This window comes from Ursus americanus, chromosome 6, assembly GCF_024610735.1.
Source record: "Ursus americanus isolate L20-20 chromosome 6, mUrsAme1.1.p, whole genome shotgun sequence".
In the NCBI taxonomy this organism is placed as follows: domain Eukaryota; kingdom Metazoa; phylum Chordata; class Mammalia; order Carnivora; family Ursidae; genus Ursus; species Ursus americanus.
The window spans coordinates 48,703,431-48,729,316 of NC_142132.1; the positions used below are offsets into that span (position 1 = coordinate 48,703,431).

The following is a 25,886-nucleotide window of genomic DNA, read 5'->3' on the forward strand; positions in this document are numbered from 1 at the left end:
GTGTATAAGAGAAGTTATGTAGTATTTGTCTTTTTCTGTCGGACTTATTTCACTTAGCATAATACTCCCTACATCCATCCATGTTGTCATGAATGGCAAGATTTCATTCTTTTTGATGGCTGACTAATATTCCATTGTATTTATACACACACACACACACACACACACACACACACACACACCCCACATCTTCTTTATCCATTCATCTATGAATGGATACTTCAGTTGCTTCCATATTCCATATTTTAAATAATCCTGGAATAAACATATGGGTGCATGTATCTTTTCAAATTAGTGTTTTCTTTTCTTTGGGTGAATACCCAGAAATGGAATTACTGGATCAAATGGTATTTCTGTTTTTGAGGAAACTCCACACTGTTTTCCACAGTACCTACACTATTTTACATTTCCATCAACAGTGCAAGAATGTTCCCTTTTTGCCATATTCTTGATAATGCTTGTTATTTCTTGTATTTTTTGATTCTAGCCGTACTGCCAGGTGTTAGGTGATATCTCATTGTGGTTTTGATTTATATTTCCCTAATGATCAGTGATGTTCAGCATCTTTTCATGTGTGTATTGGCCATCTATATGTCTTCTTTGGGAAAAAAATATCTAATTAGGTACTCTGCTCATTTTTAAGTCAGATTATTTGTTTTCTTGGGTGTTTAGTTATATGAGTTCTTTATATATTTTGGATATTAACCCCTTTCAGATATATCACCTGCAAATATCTTCTCCCTTTGAGGAGGTTGTTTTTTTGTTCTGTTGATGGTTTCCTTTGCTGTGTAAAAGCTTCTTAGTTTGATATAGTCCCAATTGTTTATTTTTGCTTTTGTTTCCCTTGCCTGGGGAGACATATCCAGAAAAATATGGCTACCAAGAGATTACTGCCTATGTTTTCTTCTAGGAGTTTTATGGTTTCAAGTTTCACATTTTAGTCTTTAATCAGTTTTGAGTTTATTTTTGTGTATGGTATAAAAAATGGTCCAGTTTTATTCCTTTGCATGTAGCTGCCCAGTTTTCCTAGCACCATTTATTGAAGAGACTGTCTTTTCCCTATTGTATATTCTTACTTTCTTTGTTGTAGATTAATTGACCATATATGCATGGATTTATTTCTGGGCTCTCTATTCTGGTCCATTGATCTCTGTGTCTGTTTTTGTGCTGGTATCATACTATTGTGATTACCATAACTTTGTGGTATATCTTGAAATCAGGGATTGTGATACCTCCAACTTTGCTCTTCTTTCTCAAGATTGCTTTGGCTATTTGGGTCTCTTGTGGTGCCATACAAATTTTAGAATTATTTGTTCTAGTTCTGTGAAAAATACTGTTCGTGTTTTGATAAGGATTGCACTGAACTGTAAATTGCTTTGGGTAGGATGGGCAGTTTAATAATATTAATTTTTCTAATCCATGAGCATGGACTATCTTTCCATTTATTTGTGTTGTCTTCAATTCCTTTCATTAATATCTTGTAGTTTTCGGAGTAAAGGTCTTCCACCTCCTTGATTAAATATATTCCTAGATATTTTATTCTTTTTTATACAATTGTAAATGGGATTGTTTTCTTAGTTTCTCTTTCTGCTATTTCATTAGAAGTATATAGAAACACAACAGATGTCTGTATATTGATGTTGTATCCTATAACTTTACTGAATTCATTTATCAGTTCTAATAGATTTTTAATGAAGTCTTTAGAGTTGCCTATGTATAGTAGTATGTCATCTGTGAATAGTGACAATTTTACTCCCCCTTCCCAATTTGGATGACTTTTATTTCCTTTTCTTGCCTGATTGCTATGGTTAGGACTTCCAGTACTATGTTAAATAAAAGTGATGAGAGTAGACATCCTTGTCATCATCCTGATCTTAGAGGAAAAGCTTTTAGCTTTTCACGATTGAGTATCATGTTAGTTGTGGGTTTGTCATTTATAGCCTTTATTATGATGAGATATTTCCTCTCTGTACCTACTTTGTGGAGAGCTTTTATCATGAATTGATGTTGAATTTTTTCAAATGTTTTTTCTGCATCTTTTGAGATGATCATACCAGTTTTTTAAAAAAATTTTATTTATTTATTTGACAGAGAGAGAGATGCAGTGAGAGAGGGAACACAAGCACGGGGAGTGGGAGAGGGAGAAGCAGGCTTCCTGCTGAGCAGGTAGCCTGATGCGGGGCTTGATCCCAGAGCGCTGGGATCATGACCTGAGCTGAAAGCAGATGCTTAATGACTGAGCCACCCAGGTGCCCCTGATCATACCATTTTTATCTTTCATTTTGTTAATGTGGTATATCATATTGATCGATTTGTGGATATTGAACCATCCTTGGAATAAATCCCACTTGATCATGAGAAATGATCCTTTTTGTATTTTTAAATATTTTGTTGAGGACTTTTGCATCTAGGTTCATCAGGGATATTGGTATGTGATTTTCTTTTTTTATAGTATCTTTGTTTGGTTTTGGTGTCAGGGTAATGCTGACCTAGTAGAATGAATTTGGAACCATTCTTTTCTATTTTTTTAATACCTTGCAAAAGATATTTATTAACTCTTCTTTTAATGTTTGGAAAAATTCATCTGTAAAGCCATCTGGTCCTGGACTTCTGTTTATTGGGAGTTTTTTGATTAATGATTGAATTTTGTTACCAGTAATCAGTCTCTTCTGATTTTCTATTTCTTCACTATTTAGTCTTAGAAGACTATATGTTTCTTGGAATTTATCCATTTATCTTAGGTTGTCCAATTTGTTGGCATATAATTTTTCATAGTAATATCTTACAATTCTTTGTATTTCTGTGGTATTGGTTGTAATTTTTCCTCTTCCTTTTTTTGTTAAAGTTTATTTATTCATTTTTTAGTAATCTCTACACCCAATGGGGAGTTCAAACTCATGACCCCAAGATCAAGAGTTGCATGCTCTTCTGACCAAGCCAGCTAGGCTCCCCCTCTTCATTTTTTATTTTATTTATTTGCATTCTCTCTCTCTCTCTCAATGAGTCTGACTAAAGTTTATCAATTTTGTATATCTTTTCAAATAACCAGCTCTTAAGTTTCATTGATCTTTTCTATTTTTCTATTTAGTCTCTATTTTATCTATTTCCACTCTGATCTTTATTATTTTCTTTCTTATACTAATTTTGGGCTTTTTTGTTCTTCTTTTTCTAGTTCCTTTAGGTGTAAGGTTTGATTGTTTATTTGAGATTTTTTTTGTTTCTTGAGACAGGCCTGTATGGCTCTATACTTCCCTCTTAGAACTGCTTTTGCAGCATTCCAAAGATTTTGAACCTTTGTGTCTTCAGGGTATGACCTGAGAAATGAAGGTACTAAGACTGGGTGGAGAGCTCTAGCTCTGATACAGTTGCGGCAGAGGCTTCAGCCAATGCCATGTAGAGCTCTACAGCTGGATGGCTCTTTAGGGTTGTCCCGAATGGAGGCAGGGCAGCAAGTCTTTGTTCCCAAATCTATTGGTCACTGGGGGCCATCCCTGGCAAGGGTGTAACCTTAGGTGAGACCTCTTCAGGAGTCAGGGAAAAATAAAGATCTCTCTGGGCACCTGGGTGGCTCAGTTGGTTAGGTGATTGCCTTTGACTCAGGTAGTGATTCCAGGGCCCTGGGATTGAATCCCGCATTGGGCTCCTTGCTCAGCAAGGAGCCTGGTTCTCCCTCTGCCTGCCGCTCCCCCTGCTTGTGCTCTTTCTCTCTCTCTCTCTCTGACAAATAAATAAAATCTTAAAAAAAAGAATAAAGATCTCTGAAGAAAGGACCTGGGCTGTGCCTCACAATATTCACTACAGCCCATGTGTGTTATTCACGGAATATAGCCTCAGATAGAATATCGAAGTGTTTATTTAGGATTCCTGTAGTTTATTGTTAGTGTGATGAGCTTGCCTTCCCCCCCAATGTGTGGGGTACCTGTGTCCAGGGAATTCCAGCTTTCTAAACCAATGCAGAGTACAGAAAATGAGAGAACAGTCTATTTTGATTAGTTGATGATATAATAGAGAAGTTACTCTTTCTTAATATTTAAAGGAGCTCACTCGAACTCATCTGGATCTTTGTGGGGGCATAAATCATGGTTTTTGGTACACATACATTTTCTTCTTTACAACTCGGTCATAGTCATTTTATATTTTTCCTAGAATATTTTATTTCAGAGATTTTAAGTTACAGGGAATAAATGATAAGAATACAGTATTATAAAGCAAAGAAGATGAATGATTTGTCAATTAGGCATTGCCCATCCCACCTCTCCCTTTTCTTGGTCTCTTCTATGTAATTTGAGTTGCTGTCTGTACTTCTTTAGGGCCTCTCTGGGTGCCGCAGAGTGACTGTTGGTTATGGCTCTTTCCTGGTAAGGATGTCCTAAGGGTGTCAGCCCTCACCTGTCAGGTGAGCCCTCAGCGCTCGGGGCCTTTTTCTTCAGGAAACCCTGGGGGGGGGGTGTCTCAGAGATCTAAATGCAGAGTGTGTACGCTTTACCTCTCTGCTCATTCTTTTTCAAAAGGCTGATTCATTTATTCAAGTGGGTATTTATCGAGCACTCACCTTATGCCAGGCACGAATTAGGTATATGAAATCAAGCCATGAGCAAAGCCGACTCCAGTTCTTTCCCTCTTCGAGCTGATGTATAGACAAGGAGTCGGAAAGTAAGTCACAGGTAAATAAGGCACCAGTGCTTCCTCATGCCAGGCAGAAAACTAAAGTGAGTACAAGGAGTAAGAATTGGGGGGTGGAGAGGGAGGGGGCTTGCGGTTTGAGTAGGGTAGCCAGTGCAGCTCTCACTGAGATGTCGGCATGAAGGACACATCTGCAGGAGGTGTGGGCGTGCCTCCTGGGGCCATGCGGGGAGGAGAGCAGCATGTGCGGGACCCCGGGGCAGGAGCGCGTCTATACTGGCAGAGATGGGTCCTGGAGGAAGGCAGCGAGGAAAGAAGGAGAATAATGTCAGGAACAGGAGGAGGCCATCAGATCCAAAAGGAAATGGGGCGGCATTGCTGTAGGTCCTTGGAGGACTTTGGCTTTTACTCTGTAGTGTGAAATGGGGACACTGGAGGATTTTGAGCAGAGGAGAGGCGTTGATCTATTTCACTTTTTACCGGGTTCATTCTGGCTGCTGTGCTGAGAACAGGCCAGCAGGGTCCGGGAGCTGAAGGATACATGCTTCAGATGACCATTTCTCCAGACGGTTTGGCTTGACCGAAGGATAAAATGCAGACTGCTTTCTTTTAGCCCACGTAGAACTTTGTTTACTCATCTGTATTAATGAAAGGCAGTGCCATGAAAATGACCCGCACGAGGCAGTCAGATAAAAGCCCACCGTCGTTCAGTCCATGAGAATGTTCCTGCATCATCTGGGGTCGCTTTCTCCAGGACACAGTTCTTTTCTGTCTCCATCCTGGGAAAAACTGTTTTCCTGAGAACCAGCTTGTTTTTCTCTCCTGTTCATTGTAATCTTCTGGTGTCTCCCTGCTTTTTTATTGACCAAGTGCTCAGAGCTACAGCTATGGTTCACCTCCAGCGAGAGTACAGGACCTGCGGCTGCTGCATTCACTGTGTTTCCTACCCTGATTTCCATACGTCTCCTTTACAAGGGAAGCTTTTAGTCCATTATATTTTTGTGAGTCACTTTAAAATGTGGGAAGCTGCAGACAAATAATGGAGGATGCCAACAGTATCACCTACGGTGAGAAAGAAAGAAATCCAGTTCAAAGTTTGGGTCATTTGTGTTCTATTTTGTTTCCATAAATGAAACACACACACACACACAGGATTTTCAGGCTGAAACCGTTAACGGCTGATACATCACTGAAGCACCCTTCTGTGTGCTGACTGGTTTCGGCGCCGCTGGTCTTCTACCTCAAGTTTCTAAATGTGTTGCTTTATCTCCCAGCAGTGTGTGCAGATGATGCTGGACTGAGACCAGCCATCCGGGCTGGGCTGGCTGCTTAGGACCAACAGTACAGTTTATTAAAAATATGCCTCCCAGCTTCTGCTACTCATTCTGATTTAATAAGGCTTGAGAACTTGGAAAATATTTTGCACAAACAATATATTTTCTGGGATCCTGGGTTTTTGAAGACTGTTTTTGTGTTGTCTTTATTGCTGAATAAGCGCTTGATGGTCATAAAAGTCTTGGGCCAGATTCTTCTCATTTTAGGATTCTGAGTGTTGCCCATTGTCATTTATACCTACCATCACATCATCTAGTCTTTGTGGCATTCATGGTGACCCTCTCCCCACTTTGTTTTTTATGTTAATACTTAAAATTTGAAGAAAAGAAAAGGCAGATACTTCTTGGCCTGAGTTTCTAAGAGCAGGTCATTCATTTGCCTCTTAATCTCGAGTCCTTTCTTCCTTTCTAGAAAGTTCTTTTCGGTTATGTCCGGACCATTACTTATGATCTCCAGGTTGTTTGTACTTCCCTTTGGAACATGTTTTATTCATAGGTTGGATTTCTGTGATCTCCCCTCCATTTCCATTTTCTTAGGTTTCATCCTTCTTTTCCCCTTTTCCTTATGTTCTCTGTGTTCTGGGATTACTTCTTGGTTTTGTTCTCTGCAGCGTTCGGCTGTGTTAAGTGAACCTTTCATCAGTTCTGTTAGGACTGTGTTTCGGCTCCTGGGCCTTCAGTTAATCACCATCCCTTCTCATCTTTGCGCTTTCTGGTTTAATAAAAGTAATATAAATATCATTTGGCAAAGAAGGCCAGTGTCTTCTGAGAAAATCGTCTGTTCGTGGAGGTAAATCCTTTTTAGATGAGAAATTTCCCTTTTGAGCTATTATTCCTTTCTCCCTCTTGTGCAGTGGGATCCCCCCCCCCCCCAGGCTTTGTGTTAGTGCTTCCTTGTGCCCTAATGCTTGAAGAAGGCGAAATCTAACTGGGTCCAATGTGGAGCTGGTTTCCAAAGGTGGAAACCTTCCCATCTGTCTCCTCTCCTTGATGCATCACGGTGACTCCCCCAGCTTCTTCCCACCACTTCCTGCCTCACCGACTGGGGCCAGAATAAAGTCTCACCCCTGGCTAAGAGCTGCCTGTGCACAATTTAGCCCACTCTGTGCTTAGCACTACACTTGCACGTGGGGGCGCTTGACAAAATGCTTTCTGAAAATCTGTAAAAGAAAATCCCCTTAGCAAAGGTGTGATATTGAAACTATCTCAAGGCTGTGATAATCAGTATTTTGTAAGTAGTTCTCTTACATGATGGCCAAGCATGAAAGCCCCATGAGTCACTCAGAATGTTTTTGACTCATGAATTTGATCTCAATAGAAATATATTTTACCCCGGGCTATTAAAACACAACAGTAACTTATATTTTCTCCAATCCTGGGTTGTATCTTCCTTCCCAGTACCCGTCTCTCTTCTGCTGTCTAGAAATGCTGGCTCTTGATTTCCATGCAGCAGAGTTGCCAATTGAGAAAGGACATTAATCTTGATGCTTAGTAAAAGTGGAAACATATACGTTTTGGATTCTGAAGTTATGGGGTGTAAGATCTTACCAATCTGTTTTTTTTTTTTTTTTCCCCGACTGGGAGAAGAATATAGAACTTTTCTAGAAAACAGATCACACTGTGGGCTGTACTCTTCATTTTGTCAGCTGAAGATAAAGTGTAAAAAAAATAAATAAATAAAAATCAAAGACATTAGGTTATCTGATTTGTTTGTAATCTGCTTTTAGCATAAAAGTTACCCTGCCCTATTCCCAGCATTTTTTCAGAAACAAAATCCTCTCCAAAGTGTAGATAACTTAGAAACAGTGCTTTAAATCTGAGATGAGCAAAGGAGAAGCCTCATTTAACTGGGTTTCCCCACCAGACCTTCCTCCGCGGTGGCTCAAAACAGGCCTCCTTTAATGAGAAAGTTTACCAGGGGAGATGAAACCAGTCAAGAATCAGGATGAAGGACTATGTCCAAGGTGCCGGATGGTTTAATCTTCTGCAAGAACTTCATATCCCTTCAACCCTGGCCGCTGGAGATCAAATGGCAGAGTGTGAACATTAAAACCACGCGGTGAGAATAATGTGTCTCTATTTCATTTCTCTTTCCAGGTTTGAGATTTTTAAGAGCTCTCAGACTGATACAGTTTTCAGAAATTTTGCAGTTTCTGAATATCCTTAAAACAAGGTAAGATGTTCTTATTCACGTTTTTCCCTCGTTCTGGCCACCATTGCCAAGCTGTAAATATCAGGTGTTTTTGTTTTCATCACCGTAAGGTGAGAGAGTTCTGTTAGTCTCAGAAAGAGTGATCTAACCCAGAGATCTGGAGAAAGCCCGGAGCGAGGCTTGGGTTGCTCTCTTCTGCAGGGCTGGGGACTGTCTGGTAAACAGAGAAACAGCTGTGCACGGGGGGGAAGGGGACAGTTTTGGGGGCTGTGTGGGTTGCTTGGAAATGGGCCACAGCGTCCTGGAGAGATCGGTGCCCAGTGGATGAGGGATCGAGCAGCTCATTGACTGGGAAGTCCTTGCTCCCGGGTTCTAAATCGCCCCTTTATTACATCACTAAATAAGAAATTGAACCTGAATGTAAAAGCCATGGAAGCAATGCTCTTTGAGAGGCAATCACAAACCTCATACGGCAAACAGAAAATCATTTCATTTCAAAGTACATTTCAGATGTTCACTTTATAGGCAAGGTAGTCCCTGGGGCTTGCTCTGCGAATTGCCTTTTGGGGAATACCTAAAAACCTCCCGCCGAATGCACCATGACTACTTCTGTTAACTGTGTTATGGTCTGGAAAACACTACCGGACCAGGAGGAAAAATCCCCCAGAGATCCCTTTCCTGATAACCTGCGGGTTTGCAGAGCTGGCCTGAAACCAGGCTGCCTTGATGAATAAACTAATAAAAGAGGTTAGACGTCCTCTAATGGAGAATAAGTACAGGCCATAAATTTCTCTTATAGGAAATTACACTTTAAGAAGCTCACTGCTAATGTTCCATTTCCTCTGAGGTTGACGTGTTTGATAAATGATTAAAAACAGGACACTTCTGGATTCTGTGATTTATAATGGATACACCTGCATTTTGGGGGCCTTGGATTCAGCATCATTTTCCCAGTCGCTGAGGCTGGGACACAGCTTCCCGAACCCGTCCCAGCCAACACGTGTGACAGGCTATTGGCCTCCCTCTCTGGGGTTCCTGTGTTTTGTTTGTTTATTTTGGTTTGTTTTAATTCCATGTCGGTTTCTGTGCACGTGTGGGATAAATTCGCTTTCTGTTAGCCAAGGTAGAAAGCAAATGAGCACCTACTGCGATCGAAGTCCTGTCTAGTGAGGCCCAACCGCTCTGCACTCTCATGGGGTCAGCATTCACTGATGTGCCATTTAATAGTATGTAATAATACTAACAGAGAGTGAATATTGTTATTCTTCGTATTTCTTCTGAGCGACAGGAAACTTTTTTGGTTCCTTCTCCCTTTTTATGGCTCTTCTGGGCAACGGACTCATATTACTCTTGAAATTAGAAGTATTGATAAGCTAGCAGCCCTCCATGCTTACCTATGTCACAATTGCCCTGCTAAACTATATTTTTTAGGGTAGAACCAGGGCATCCCCAGGGCCAAGTACAGGGAGTGTATTTAAGAGACACTTGTTTTTTCCAGTGGGGAAGGTGTTATGTGGGGTTAACCGCACTCCCGGACATGGTATAGGACCCCTCGTTCCCTGGTTTGTGTATACATCATAAATTAGGGGGATTTTAGTTCTCTGACACCAGTGTTTTAAGAATGTGCCATTATTCCAAGGAATAACGTGGAAAGAAAACTATTCTCATTTTCCTTGCATTCCATATGGATCGTTCTTGGACTTGGGAGAATGATAAGCCAAGTGAATGAAATATCTTGTCCTGGACTTCTATGAAGAGATCCACCAATTTCCCATTCCTTGGAGAAGCTTCCTCTCCTTTAGGTGCCGGAAATAGCACTATCGGCCCTGGTGATAACTCCACAGTTAGGGTGGTTCATTCTCCCAGTGCACGGGGGAGAGAGCCGCAGCAGCCAGCTGGGGAAAGAGGTGACTATAAGTCGGGAGAAAGTGGCCTTAGGGAGGAGTCACGGGGTGGCAGGCTGCTGGGTGTCTGCTCTCCTGAGGCCCGAACAGCATTTCCCCAGCACCCCATTCCCACTCGGACTCTTTCTATGGTGGAGGGTGTTTTCAGCACAACCCCACAACTTGGATTGTTCCAGTTCCTGTTGCTTATGTGGATGACTCGGTTAATTCAACAAACCTGCATTGAGCGTCCATTTGTACCAGCAGCCAGGCGGATGCCAGGGTAGCATCCTGCTATCAGAGCGCGCAAGGGGAGGGAGAGCCAGCAGGACCCGTGGTGGGTTGGTGCTGGGACACACTCCATGGGGGTCTGGGGGGCTTGGTGGTGAGGCACAGGGGAGAGGACTGAAACCAGGCTTGACATGAGTGTGGGGGAGTCAAGGCTGTTTTCAAGGAAAAGGTATTGTCTCAGGCAAGCTTCCTAGAAAACGAAGTGTCGTCCATGTGGGGCTGGGCTTGGGCAGGTGAGGGTCAGAGAGGGTGGTGCTGACCTCCAATCACAGAAGTTGCAAAAGCACACAAGTGAGAGAAATTGTTCCTTGGGGGGAGCTTTGAGTAGTCCTGTGCACTTGGATACTGGGCGCTTTGTGCTAGGAAAATAAAGATGACATTAGGAGGACAGGCAAGGGCCAGATCCCAGGCAGAGAATAAAACTTGACTTACTTGTAAGAACTCTAGAGGCTTTAAACCAACTCTCTGATCCCATTCTCTCTCCTTCTCTGTGCACCCCCGAGCCCAGATCCTGAAGGCTCTGATGCAGAGAAGTGCAAGCCTTGGTTTTTGTAGGGTTTTGGATACAGAGTGATTTTTTGGTGACTGCCCTGTACTCTGCTGTGTTCACAATGACCTTCTAGGAGGTTGGGTGCATCCCTGGAATCTTCTTTAGGGGGATTTTGTCTGGCTTTCTTGAGTGGCCAATCCCCACCACCGATCTGTGGTGTTAGGTAGGGATAGAGACATTGCAAATGTGATTTGAAATAATGGCTTGAAATTGCAGTTTCATCTTCTGTCCTTTGGCGGCCTTGCTCGGCAAAGAGCAGGAAGAAACAGAGCAGAGAAGTATGTGGGGGGAGAGAGAGAGAATTAAGTGGGCAGCAGAGGAAACCAGAGTGAACAGGATGACAGAGAAAACACAGATGAAAGAAATAAGTCACAGTGATGGGACAGCATCAGGACCATTCCTTACACTGCCAGCCAATAGGGGGGCCTACCATGCTCCTTGTCTGGAAAATGGCCTATTGAAGGGGACAGGGTCCCCTCTATGCCATTGAGCTTTTGGCGGTGCCTCAGTGGCCCTGCACACTGGCGAGCAAACTCACAGGGGAGAGGACGCATAATTATTCTACACTCAGAGCAAAATAAGGAGCTCGGTTTTAAAGTCTATCATTCCGCATCTCATTTGATGTATACTTGTTGATGATGAAAATGTGGATCATGCAACAGTTGGTTTTAAATGGCAGTGGCCTTACTGATTATTAAAGTAGACTGTGCTCGGGATGCCTGGGTGGCTCAGTCGGTGAAGCGCCCAACTCTTGATTTCAGCTCAGGTCATGATCTCAGGGTTGTGAGATCGAGCCCTGTGTCAGGCTCTGTGCTGGGTGTGGAGACTGCTTGGGATTCTCTCTCTCCCTCTCTCTCTCTGCCCCTCGTCACCCTGTGCTCTCTGTCTCTCTAAAAATAATAATAATTTAGTTTGGAGAACTAAATCACTGTACTACAAATATGACCTTGGCAATGGCTCCAAGGTTAAGTTATTAAAAAAGAGTATTCATTATGGAGATGGCAAGGGGTTGTCCAGGCAGAGGCCACACCACGAAGGCTCTTATATGTCATGGATTTAACTCAGAGAGTGAGAAGGAATCACTGGAGGGTTTAAGCAGGACAGGAATGTGGTTAGATCTACGTTCCAGAAAGATCTACAAGTCCACCAATTGTATGATGGATTTGAAACATCTAAGACTGGAGACCATTAGACCGGTCAGGACAGTCGTCCAGGCAAGCAGCACCAGGAAATGGCCTTGAGCCATGCAGGTTGGGGTGGAGAGCAGGAAGAGGGGTAGAGAGGTATGGAAAGGGCAGAACTGACAGAACCTGATTTTGCTTACAGTTCAGACCGTTCATCCCAATGTGGTCTTGTCCCGTTGACTTTTCGGGGGTGGATACCTTACATCTGTCCAGCAAAGGCAACAATAAAACAAATGGAGCCACTGACACCTCGCTGTACCCTCAGCCACAAAGGAGGAAAGTAGTGGACAAGCTGAGCAGGGACAGATTTGTCCTTTTTTGTAGAAAGTGGATGACATTTTTCAGTGTTGACCAAAACATGACTTGTTAAATACAATGAGGGCAAAGATGGCATACCCTAGCTCTGGGTTGGTAGCTATACTTTCAGAAAGAGACAGACTTTCTCTCTTCCAGTGTGTACCTGGTCCTGGAAAGGTCTGTGATCTACAGGAACAGAAAGATATCTATGCCTGCCCTTAGATAATTCACTGTATCTAGTAATGTAAATTCCTCTAATGGCTATTGAGAACTCATGAGTCGGGGACCCAGAAATGGTAACGGACAACATGAAAATGATTTTCTTTAGATGAGCTAGGTTCTCATGATAAGGTCACAGTTCTTGCCTCCCTCAAGGCATGAGAAAGGGGCTTGAATCTGAATGGTTCCAATCATTCTAACCACTGGGAAGTTCATGTTTGGCTCAGACCCATGGTCTTGGTCACAAACCTATGCCTACTTCCAGTGGCCCTTTTGCCATGCAGAGCACACAGACTTATCCCTGCTACCCTCTCCCGCCTCCCAAGGAGCCGTGTGCAACCTGGTGAGGTTCAAATTTCAAAGTATGGAGAAAGTCCACTGAGAGTTAATCTTGCATCTTTTTCACAGGGCCTTTAGCTGATCGTCTGGTTGTACAGTTTAGTTTGGAGAGCACATTCCTATTACTAGCCCTCTGTACTGATGCTAATGCCAGAAAAATAATCAGATTTCAGTGCTGAATATGGACTCTTTGAGCAACAATGATGAACTGTTCTACACACAGAAAGAATTCCCTTAAGCACTATTAATATCATTATGACAATCGTTTAGAAATTAATCATCATCATATTTAGGCTGTTTATCCAAAGCACCAAGAGGCTCAAAGGCTACAATAGTTTTAATATCTCGAGAGGGTTCCACATGGTGATTGGTAGGAAACTGCTTTGTTCAGGTTCCAAGGATCTGGGAGTGCGTAAGCGAATCAACTTGGTATTTAATTATCCTTTCGGAAGATGAACAATACAGTTTGCTCAGCTTACAATGGGGTTAGGTCTGGACGAACCCATTGTAAGTTGGAAATATCCTAAGTCAAAGATGCATTTGATACACTTGACCTCTCCAACATCCTAGCTTAGCCTAGCCTACCTTAAATGTGCTCAGAACACTTAAATTAGCCTACACCTGGGCAAAGTCATCTAACACAAAGCCTATTTCAGAATAAAGGGATGAATAGCTCATGTAATTTATTGAATACTGTACCAGAAGTGAAAACCCGTGGTTGCGTATCAGTTGTTTGCTCTGGGGGGTCACGTGGATTACTGGGGGCTGCAGCTCACTGCCACTGCCCCGGATCACAAGAGAAATCATGCTGCCTCTCACTAGTCCAGGGAAAGACCGAGATTCAAAACTCAAGATCTAGTGTCTCTGAAGGCATATGGCTTTCACACCAAAAAAAAATGTAAATTGAACCCTTGTGAGTCGGGGACTGTATGTACATGCTTCTCTGAGATACCAGCTACCTGTTCCTCCTCTGCCTCTCCCTCTCCAGTGTTAGCTCACACCTTGGAGGACTCACAAGGTAGAGGTCCGGAGGTTTCGCTGTAGTTTGGCTTCCCATTGAGAAACTAGTTGGGACTGGGACATAGTGATGTTCCAGCTGCAACAATGAGCTGAAGTTCATTGAACTGAAGTTGTCAGAGTTGCTTCTCCTAATGGCTTGTTGGGTGGATGTCTTATATCCATACTTTTATTTCTACTCTGACTGTCTCTGGTTGGGGGGGGGGTTGTCCTTCGAGAGCAAGAATGCTCTGAAGTCCAGCGAGTAGGCCTCTGGGGCTGACAGGCTGCTCCAGGGAACAGAAAGGCAAGAATTATGTATCTCTCTGCTCTCAGGGGAGGCTTAGATAGAAGATTTTTTAACATGATTTTGGTCAGTTGGTGATCTCCAGTGACAGTTCCAGAAACTACCAAAAGGTGGTTGCATGACCCACGGAGTGTCAGGAAAAAGGGACAAAGGCCAGGATTGAGCAGATCTGTGCTTGCCCTTGTAAATGCCGGGTCCATCCAGAACTGGCAGAGCCTGGAAACTGCTCATACTGCCGAGCACAGTTGGTGGTGTTACAGGATCCGCCCTCTTTTCTTAGGTAGAGATAGTCCCAGGCCTACTTTGTAGACCTGAGCAATTGTTAGATTCTCAGAGAGCATTTTGGATATTAACCCCATCTGCTGTGGGCAGATGACTTTAATTGTGAGGGACAGAGTCTACTTTGAACCAGCCTTGGTAGTGACTGGGATTCAAGACAGAATTGGACATGTCTGGCTCCAGGGGTTCAAAGTCTCTCATCAGGATTCTGCTTCTCTCTTTATCTCTTTTAGGTGACATTCTCAGGCAGGCTTTCTCCAAGGCAGATGGCCTTCTAGAGCTCCAGACTTACATTTTTTGCACCCGAATCTCAGAAGGAGATATTCTTTCTTTCCCACTCCATTCCTAAAAAATGCCTCTGATAAGCCGTTCTTCACAGCCCTTTAGAGCTGAGAATTCCACCATCGGCCAGTGTGGTTCAGGCCACCCAGGTAGAGTGACAGGTGGGAGACTTTGAGTGACACCCCATCCAGGTCAGAGGCTGAGGACAGGGCTGTCCTTGAGAAAGGGATGTAGGATGAACCCCAGAAAAATAGAAACAGAGCTCTGTACTGCTTCTCCCAATTATTGTGTTAACTAGGATTTGGATCAGACAGGCCTGTTTCGAATATTAACCCCACCACCTGCCAACCATGTCTTCTCAGGCAAGCTGCTTAAGTACACCAAGCCTCAGTTTCCTTGTTTGGTTAGTGGGAACAGTGATAGTACCTGTATCAAAAGGTAGAATGGTAAAGATCTGAAGAAAATGAAGAATCCGACACAATGCCTAGCACATACAATAAGGACTCAGTACATTTGGCGATTTCTATAGGCAACCCATAATCTGGCAACTCTCGAGATGACCAAGAATGATGGAGTAGACATGTTTATTGTTTTTCCGTTTTTGAACCAGAAGGAAGTCATTCCACACATTTCGAAAGATCAGTATCAAACAGATTTTAACATATCTGGCTATTTTTCCCTTGAACTGTTAGAACCAACTCTAGAAAAAACTAAGACCATGGGTTCCTCTGCTCAATTCCATAAAGAAAAGAAGATTGAAGGAAGAGGCAAGCTGGACTCTGGCCTCGTGCCTGTTCTAGAACTGCTGATCTGACCTCCAATGAGGGGCTCCTCCTTCAGCCCCTGGCCTACCCTGGACGGCAGCCCATTCCTGCCTTCCTCCATGTGGTGACCCCAGGGTAGATGTAGTTACCAGAATTTTCCTTTCCATTCTTTCTTGTGGCAGTTCAAGAGGTTAATCAAGGTGTCTAGAGAGTCTCTGTCGTTATCAGGGCAGCTCTCTCTGACCTTCTCATATCCTGTGCATAGAACGCGGGGGCAGACGCAGCTTTGCTTTAGCGATCAAGGAAGACTGACAGACACCAGTCTGTGACAATGTAGTGACCAAGAGGGCAGACTCTGTGGCAAAACTGCCCTGGCTCACATTCCAACCCGGCTGCTTACTGTGTGAGTTTGGGTCTGGGTGACGTCACAGAGTCGTCATGAAGAGTAAAGGAGTTAATACACACGAAGCGCTTAGAAGGGTGAGCACGTAGTAAGCACCATAAAAGAATCATGTGAGCCATTACTGTTACTACGCTCTTAAACTCTCAGGATTTAAATCATTGGTTCCCCCTGAGAAAGAAGTAGGAGAGGGCAGAGAACAATCAATCAAGAATGATGGGCTGAACCCTGTGGGGGGCGTTCCGCCAGTATGCGGAGACTGAAAGAGGTAGAAAATAGAGTTTGTTTCTGCAAAATGCAGCCAGGAACATAAGAGACGAACGGCAATCTAAAACAGTGTTACAAAAGATGTCTTAAGACAATGAGATTGATTACCAAGGAGTGGCCGGAAGTAAGAGCCAGGAGGAGTCACTTTGTATCACAGGTGGGGGAGGGGCACTTTGACAAGGACATGGGGATTGAACCAGGCTCCAAAGAAACGAAAGTATTTCCAAAGATGGGAAGGACCGTCTTTGGTGATATAAACAGTCACAGGACACAAGTTTGGCTGTGATGGAGGTTTCAAGAGCTGATGTTGAAGAGGTGGTAGGTAAGCCTGAACCTTCAGCAGGTGTTAAGGATGGAAGGAGTTTGGACATAACATTCTAGTCAACAGGGAGCCTTTGGATAGGGAAGTGACCTGCTAACAACAAGGGCGAAGCTAAGAGGGAAGAATGCAGGGGGAGGGGCCAGTTCACTCAGGAGTTATGCATAGAGGCCCTACTATGTGCCAGGGACTTAACTGCACTCGTGGGATCCAGACAGACAAGGCCTCTGCTTTCAGGGTGCTTAAATTTTACTGAGTCCCAACTGATCCACTCAAGGAACACTGATAGATGCCGACATTATTAGACAGGAGGTTGTGCGGGAACAGGATGGTCATACAGTCTCAGATTCTCACTGCATAGATGACATATTAATTACAAAGGGAAGTGGGCTCCTTTCGGTGGCAAGATTTCACATTCCCACCTTAACCAACAGACTGGACCTAGTGCTGAGTTCAGATTTCCTGATGTGATGCCAACCCAGGCAGATATTCTTAACAGAACCATTTAAACAGGATCTACTCATGGGGAAACAATGGGAAAAATCCAGAATGTGGGACATTCCATAAGACAGCTGACCTGAGTGCACAGAAAATTAAATGTCCTGGAGAACAAACAGAAAGGGCAGGGGGCAGATGAAAGGAGAACAAAGCAGGAGTTGGCAAACTCTGTAGTCCAAGGGCTTATCCAGCCCATTGCCTGTTTTTGTAAATAAAGTTTTATTGGAACAGAGACACATCCATTCTCTTACTGACTTTTATGCTATGGCAACAAAGTAGGATAGCTGCCACAGAGACTGTGACCAGCAAAGTCTAAAAAATTTACCATCTGTCCCTTTTTAGAAAAAGTTTCCTGACCCCTGGAATAAAGAAAGCAACACAGTAACCAAATGCAATGCCTGAATCTTGACTGCTTCCGGCAGGGGTGAAAAAATGAAAACATCACTAAGCAATTTCAGGGCAACTGGAGAGATGTAAAGAAAGAGTGTATTTTAGATAACATTCCTGAATTCACGTGCATTTTCTTGGGCATGACGACAGTAGTGTGGTTCTGTCGCACGGTGTCTCTCTTAGGTGTTAAACGCTAAAGTATTTAAGGGTTGTGTCATGATGTCTACAATGTACATGTAAATGGTGCAGCCAAAAAAAAAAAAAATAGAAAAAAGAAAAGAAAAAGAATACAAAGAAACTGTTAAAATATTAATTGATCAATCTAGAAGAAGGGCATATAAGTGTTTATTATACTCTTCTTTCCATTTTTCTGTAGATATAAAAATTTTCAAAATAAAATTTAATTAAAGAAATGTTAAACCCAGTGGAGGTTTAGGGGTCACTTTTAGTGGCCCAGATGTCATTTTTCTATAGGCTCTGGCCCTACCTACCAATGCTGTCTTCCGGGACCTTCCCTTATGATGGAGGAAACACTGGGGAGTAGAGGTGGGGTGCCTGTCCTCTAAAGATTGCTCTCGCTCTGAAAGCAGCCCGAACATGGTCTTCTCTTGTAACTTGGGGATTTTGCTTGTTGTCTCTTTTGCACAGTAATTCCATCAAGCTGGTGAATCTGCTCTCCATATTTATCAGCACATGGCTAACAGCAGCCGGGTTCATCCATTTGGTAAGTATCCTTAACGATGCTTCAGCTCTGGCTTTTCTGCAGTAAGTCCATCCCTGCATCATTTTATTACTTGAAATCTTTCTCCCTGGAGAGAAACTTCAGCCTCTCTGCAGAATGTAGGAGAAGGAGAAGCAACTGCACAATTGTCTGGGTTTCCAACCCTTTTACCCAAAACTAGTTCCAAATGGTGAATGATGTTCGCTTCATTAACCTGTGTTTTTCAGCTCACTGGTCTGGTGGATTTTTCACTCTGTCTGCAGTAACTCCAGCAAGCCACAAGATGGCAGTGCTTCCTCAGCCAACACTTGAAAAGGTCTTAATGATAAGGTTGGAAGTTTGACCCACATCTCTTAATAAACAACAAATCCAGATCCCTCAGTTTCTCTCCACTTCCCCCTTACAAAAAGCCACCTTTGATTCTTTTGCCTGATTATTTGTCAAGTTATTTTGTATCTCCAAAATGTTAATTCTTTTAAATTAATGACTCTTTGAAAGGCTTCCATTATTGGGTCAAGCTCTTCTCACCTCTTCAAGGCTGACATTTATCCCTGCTTTTAGGGACCACAGCTTTTGTTGGAAGTGTGTTTCATACAAACACAAACCGGAAGGAGCCTCATCTCACTCTGAAGCTTTGAGTAAAGGTGCCTTTCCCTTGCTGAGCCTCTATCTCTGTTAAGGGGTGGAGGGTGCATTTAGTTACCTCCCATCATCGGGATTTATGTAATTATCGTGCGAAGGAAGGGGGCCTGGGATGGACGCTGGGGGCTCCCATTCAGTCAGTAGATCTGAGGGCTCCCCACCCCCCCCCTTTTATGCTGATAGAATTTTTGGCAGAAATCACTCTTAGTAGGTAAGCACCCTAATCACCATACATGGTCTTCAGTGGTCCTGTGAGGTGAGCTGACCTCAACTTACATTTTGTGACGGAGCTGCTGCTCCTCCAGGAAACCTCCATGGAAACGGCATGTCGAGCTCAAGAAGTGATGTGTGAAAGAGGCTAGGTTTTGGAAACTTTCTGCAGAGCAAGAACCAGAAGCTCGGTGGATGGGGGGCCTGGAGACTGGCTGCCACGTGGGCCATGCTGGTGGATCACAGGCACTGCCCGTGCCGTGTGCCGCAGGGCTGGGATCCCGGGTAGACCTGGCGATCCAGCCCACATCTCTCCCTCTCCCCTGAGAGCAGTAGCTCCTCTCCTGCCTGCCTCACAGCCTTGTCGGTGGGTCAGATCGATGGGAAGGGGAGGTGTTTTGTAAAGTCGGGCACACTGCACCCCCGGGGAAAAAGGGCTCCCAATTCATCCACTCCCCTTTAAGTATTGCCTCTGGCTGATTCACCAACTGCAGAGTGGAATTGATGCTACAGAGATCAGAAACTCTACGTTGCACAAGCTGAAAATATTTACTATCTGGTCCTTTACTGAGAAAGCTTGCGGACCCTAGGTCTGAGGGGTTGCACAAAAGCACATTGTTCTCATGAGCTCGATTTTTGTGCACTCAGGGAAATTCCTGCCCTTTGCAGGGTAGTGCCATTCTTGACATTCTGCAAAGCCAGGAGAGCAGAGTCAGACTCCGAGAGATGCTGTTTGGGGTTCGAGTGTAAGGTCTGAGTGAGGGAAGCCCACCAAGCCTCACCTTGGTCAAAATGATGAAAAGAGGAGGGCTCCGGTGAGAGAGTCTCGAATTTCTTTGGAGCGCAGGAGCCAGGCCCTCTGAGACTGAGCAGGAACTCACAGAGAAAGGTCAGGGCAGGGCTCTTTGGCTCTTTCCTCGAGGTGAATGCTGTAAAACGTGGAGGGGGGCAATGCCTTCAAACTCAGCTGGCTTCGAATCTTTAACAATGAAGAAGAGAACCGGACTAGGGATATTTATCTCTGTTCCTTTCCCCATCTGCCGCATCAGTCAGGAAGGCACGTGTACGTTTCTACCCCCACTTTCTCCAGTACCCACATGGAGGCTCCGAGTCATCGCTGCGAAACTCACCTGGGGCGGCAGGCACCTGGTGTTAAGCCTGCTAACGCTTTTGTGTTCCTGGTATAGCCTACGTACACAATGTCATCTTTTTTCTCCCCTGTCCCTTTGCTTTAGGTGGAGAATTCCGGGGACCCATGGGAAAATTTCCAAAACAACCAGGCTCTCACATACTGGGAATGTGTCTATTTACTCATGGTCACCATGTCCACGGTTGGCTATGGGGATGTTTACGCAAAAACCACGCTTGGGCGCCTCTTCATGGTCTTCTTCATCCTCGGGGGACTGGTAAAAACTCTTTATTACGATGTTGATTTTTTTTATGGTCATTAATATTTTCTATGATCCGTTTCTTTAAAGCTTTGTATTTTTGATCCTGTGTTTCTGCATTACCAGCAAGTGATTGCCTTAGTGTTACAATCAGGCTAAGCAAATCCAAACGCAATGGTGACCTTTCTGCATATTTCTTTGGTATGTTAGACTTGTTTCCCAGAGACCCAGGCACCCTGCCCTTGTCGGGGTCAGCCTTTTCGCCAGGAGGAAACCTAATTGTCTTAAAGGAAGTGATGCTCAGTTATTAAGTGAGAGTGTCTGTCCCTTAGTAATGTCATTCGGCAGCTGACACTTTGCAGGGACAGCTGCTGTCACCCGACCCGGTCGATGCTGTGGATACTCTAGACAGTTTGCGGTTTCAAGAGCTCCCCCACACCCTTCACGATCCTCCCCTAAACTTCCAACAAACACTGTGGCTGGGGCCTGCCCTGAAGAGTAGTGTCCCCGCAGAGGACGGAAAGCCTGCGGGTCTCACGCAGGTAGACAGCCTTAGCGGAGCCGAGTGTGGTTTTGTAAACAGCGGACTGACTCCCCGGGGCAGCGACCCGTGGGATGCTTCCCTCCCCCTTTCTAAGTCAGAAAGTTTCGCTATTTGCTTTTCTGGTCTTTGCAGATCGTAACGGTCAGTAATGATGTAATTTTCAAGGGGGATTTCTGGCAACACGTGGTCGGTTGCTACATTTTGTCTTTCCAAGTAGCTCATTTGAAATGGAGATTTTTGCCGGGTCCGCGGTAAGCAATAGAAGCCTCCCTCACACGCAGCTTTCGCACATGCGCACCGCACATACATTTATAGGATGCATATACGTCTGTGTTCTGTATGCATACGACATACATACATTTAAAAAATGTATATAAATGTACATGTGCGTGTGTCCATTAACGCAAGCGCTCCCTCAGCACCAGGGAGGTCCCTGTAGGTAATGAGACCCACTGATCCAGCCACCAGCACAATGTTTGTTGGACAAAACATGGCAGATTTGTGTTTCTCCTTGCTCTTCTTTCCTCCCATGTGATTTCCTAAATTTACCTTTTGTGCTTTTTAGTGATTTTTTTTAAACGGAAAAAGTTTATATTATTTTAATATTCTTTTGGTGTTTATTGTCTTTCATCACGCAAAAAGGCATTGATTCTCCTGTGATTTTGAACTAGAAAGGAAGGTCTTGCCTTGTGGTTGTGTGTGTGTGTGTGTGTGTGTGTGTGTGATTTCACCAGCATGCACCCCCTGTACTGTCTTCCCTTCAGCAAGAAAAGCTAGATGTCAGCTTATTTATTTCTGTCTCCCTTGTATTTTTCTTGACTATGATTTGTTGTTGTTGTTGTTGTCCAGGTTGGCTAACGTTCATTTTGTCCTGTGTATTTTCAGGAGCTTGCCCTTTTTGTGCTTTTATTTTTAGAATCCACTGTGTTAGTATATGCCTTTGCAATTCTAACCCTTTTGTGTTTTCGGATCTTAGAGCCCACCCCCCCCTTCTGAAAAGGTCACCCCTTTCTTTGGCCTGTCTTTTCAGTCTCTCTTCTGTCTCCTGTCTTCTCCTCAGGCCATGTTTGCCAGCTACGTCCCTGAAATCATAGAATTAATAGGAAACCGCAAGAAATACGGGGGCTCCTATAGTGCGGTTAGTGGAAGAAAGTAAGTATGCCAAGAGGTTTTGCTGCCTCCGCTGTGGTAGAATCCTCTCTGCATGCCATTTTTTTTTTGGCTCTTGTTTCTTTGTTTCATGCATGTAGGCAATGTTTGCCCGCTACGTGCCCGAAATTGCTGCTCTCATCCTGAATCGGAATAAATTCGGCGGGACTTTTAACAAACATGGAGGCAGAAAGTAAGTCAGTTGCATCAGAAGAGATGGGGTTGAGTGACTTTCCAGAGCCCCTCTGGCGGTGACGCCTGAATCCCACCCCTCCCCCCTCCCCCCCAGAAGCTTCTGTGAGGGAAGAGCCACATTCTGTGTGGGGTGTGATGTCAGAGTCACCCCAGGAAGCTGTCACCCGTGGACCGACTACCCGGACCTGGGCCCATTCGGGGCTTTCTTCCCCACCCATCTTTCTGAGACACATCCTGCATTTTTCCTGGAAGGGGTCCCTAAGTAACTGGGCCTGTATTATTTTCTGTCCTAATCCCTCCCCAGGAAACCAAGCTCACGCATTCTTTACATCGACTGGCTTAGTGATTACATTCTGGTCCCCCAGACTAGTGTGATGCCATCCTATGGGTTTTGTGTGTCTGTGTGCAGCATTAACATGGGACTGTCCTCCAGCAGGGAAGTCTTAGGGACGGCAAGGTCAAGGTCACCTTGCCTACCATCAAGGCACTGCGGCAGCCAGGAAACCAATTCTCTTTAGCCAGGAGGCACCAAGCTTGTCCTCAGAGGGACTCATTACTCAGCTGAGATTCCTTCTGGGCAAGACAGATTCTATCTATGGTTTGTCCGTACATCAATGCTTTCTTCTTGGGGACTATTTCATTTTGGGCTCTGATCCTTTTATCAATATCCATATCAATGCGTGGGTTCATCATCAACCAGAGGGTTGACTGCTCTGTAAACAGCAGGGCCCTAGCATCTCTGTCCTCTACCGGCATACCAGGCAGGGCTGGTGGCAACCATTCTTTACTTTTTTTTTTTTTTAAAGCTTTTTCTTGGGTCCTCAGCTTGGCTGTTTTCGTTTTTGTTTTAACTTCCGTAGAGTAAGAGGCACACAGCTTTAATGTACAGCTCAAGGGATGTGTCCCTATGTACACGCCCAGTAATTACCATCCAGATTGAGATGAGAATACTTTCATCACTCAGGCCCCTTCCCAGTCCTAGAAGCTCCGATCGAAGAACCGAGTGCCCCTCCCCTAATACATTTTCAGGTGAACTCTTGCCTAGCCTCTTTTGTTTTTTAAGAGAAAATAAAACCATAGCACTGCCCTTGCCCTTCGCCTGCGCCTTTCCTGACAGTCCTGTTAGATGGAGGAAACCTCGTCTCCTGCCGGTGATCCCAGGGCATCCTGAGCTCAGGTGTCCAGTCCTTCGTTCAGAAAATGAGGAGGTGGAAAAAAAAAAAGACTCATTTTCTTGAACTACCCACAGGACACCAGTTTCCTTTCAAAGGAACAAAGGACAGTGAGCGAGAGGAGGCCAACTGGCGTCTCTTCCGTGGCGGCAGCACATTCCTCCACCTTCCCTCTAATGGAGCCCTCCTCTTCCTATTATCTTAACAGCCCTGGATGAGATGAGCACCAAGCTGTTCTGATTTCTGGGCCATTGGTTGGATCCAAAGGGCCAGATAAGTCCAGAGATTCCCACTGGTCATTTATTCCATTGCCAAGAGGCAAACAGCTCCTCTGTCCATTTCACCTCTAAGGTGTGAACAGGTCGCCATAAAGCAGAAGGCATTCTGAGGAGCTGGCTCTGTTTATGGCCTCCCACCCCACCAGCTCAGCCAGCATTTCCTTATCACTGCCCCTGAAGAAGCCCATAAAGTCAATTGCCCCGAAGTCTACGTTGAACATATTTCTTGACTCTCACTCCAGGTACAATGTTTTTTCTCGAAATAGTTTCCCTGGTCCAGTGTGGGTGGGCCAGGTGGCTGGTGGCTTTTGTCGGTGGGCACCCCAGAGGGGGCCTCAGAACAGCAGTCTCTCACCCGCACCTGGTCAGATCTGGTCATCTTTTTCGCCTTGGCACTTCCACTCAAACCCTGGAGTGCTGATGACTTCAGATCACAGCCTTCCCCTGGCTTTTGTCCTGCCTCTGTCTCTGTCATCTTTTATCACGGCCTTTTAGCCTGGGTTTTTTTCTTTTTCTTTTTTTCTTCTCCTTTATGAAAATACACACTTTGCTTTTAATGTGCTCTTTGGGTCTCCGATGTCCCCCGACCCTGAGGACAGAGAGTAGGTCCTGTCATCAACACTGGGACCATTCACTTTACTTTACACATTGTTTCCTGGTTCAAAAGCTAATTACTAAGTAGTTTAAAGAAGCCCTTTGGTCACTTAGATCTTTCATCAGAAAATATAAGCTTGGGAAAGGAACGGTAATAAAGGCCATTAGCACCCTTTGTTTGATGTTGTTTTCCAGTCAGTAGAACAAGATTGATGAAATGTTATGTTTGGCCAAAATTTGAGTTTTCATTTGGAATTCAGTGTTGAGAGAATGGGCTGTCAGAATCAATAAGTTTTCTTTCGCTTGGGATACGGGCATGTGGTAGTAATTAACAATATAAGGTCTTCAGTTGAGCAAGCAAGCATGGATTCTGGCAGCAAACATAATGAGAAACTACAGTTGTTCTATTTCTAACGTCAGAAAGTTTCCAGATAAAATTAAATGCATTTGCAAAAAGAAAGCAGCTAAACTTTGTTGAAAGGTAGAGTTCAGACTCTTAAAATAGCAGGCTTTGCCCCGTGTTTTTGTGTATGCAAAACTGTATGTGCTAGACTCATGGACACACATATGTACGCATACTCTTCTCCCTAGGATGTCATCAAGTGAATGCCCAGAATGTAATTAAAACATATACATAGTCAAGGAGATTGTTTACGTGTATATATTTTACTCAGAAATAGCCTCTCGAACAATGCATTAACTTGTCAGAGAATTTAAGGTAACTTGTGACCCAAAGCTACAGACACGCACAACTCTGAAATCTAAAGATGAGTTAGAGTAAAAAACAAAAACCAAAAAAGCCAAAAAAACAAAAACACAAAAATTAGGCAGGAAAGTTCTGGGTTTTGTTTAGGCAACACCCAGTTTCAGGATATTGGAGAACGTGGACATTTTGTTGGCACCTCATTTTTGGTTTTCATCTATGTGTTTGGCGTAATGTAAACACTCCACACAGCATCCCCAGAACGTCTTCACCATCAACATGGGGTCAAGGGCCCGGGGTGGCTTTTTCCAACGCTCGTATCGATATTCCTCACTTGACCTCCCACAGGACATGCAGATCCAGAGCCAGTGGTAGATATCGGGACACGTGTATACGTGGCTGTCGGCTGCTCTCTACTTCATCTTACTATGATGTGCCAGGGCTCCTAAGAATAGGAATTGGGTGTCAGTAACCAGGGGTTCAATGCGAGGCCCACACAGGCAGTCTCTGTGGGTTGGAGGTCTTGAGGACAATTGGCCTCTTGGGCTGAGACCCCAGATCTTATTCAAAAGGGTAGCCCACCTGCAGCCCAGCCTGCCCCCCGGGGGCATTGCCTCCTTCTCCTAACTTCCATGTAAAATCAAAGCTGCTCAGAGGTGGGGGGCAGGAGGGTGAGGCTCCCATGGCCTTTGGGATCCCGGCTTGCTCTCCTTCCTCCCACAGCCCCTGCCGTTTCCCCCAGAGATTTCCTCTCTGTGTGTGACTCAGCCACTCCTGCTTAGTTTATGAGAACTGACAAGATCATGGTCCGGGGTCACATGGCCAAGGGCCATGGAAAATAATCAGCCACAGAGAGGAATCCATCTGCTGTAACTCCCCGTTAGAGGTGGCCAGGCTGGGGAGCCATCCAGACCTT

The 25,886-nt window shown here is 44.4% G+C and overlaps 1 protein-coding gene across 6 annotated transcripts in view; it reads left to right on the top strand.

Moving 5' to 3' along the window:
- The window catches only part of KCNMA1 (potassium calcium-activated channel subfamily M alpha 1), a 710,872-nt gene that overhangs the window by 470,971 nt on the left and 214,015 nt on the right, over positions 1 to 25,886 (top strand). For all 6 annotated transcript variants that reach the window (XM_045783283.2, XM_045783284.2, XM_045783288.2 and 3 more), the window contains exons 6-9: positions 8,055 to 8,130; positions 18,023 to 18,098; positions 20,183 to 20,353; positions 21,940 to 22,031. In XM_045783283.2, coding sequence (XP_045639239.1) covers positions 8,055 to 8,130; positions 18,023 to 18,098; positions 20,183 to 20,353; positions 21,940 to 22,031 — 415 coding nt within the window. The remainder of the gene's footprint in view (positions 1 to 8,054; positions 8,131 to 18,022; positions 18,099 to 20,182; positions 20,354 to 21,939; positions 22,032 to 25,886) is intronic.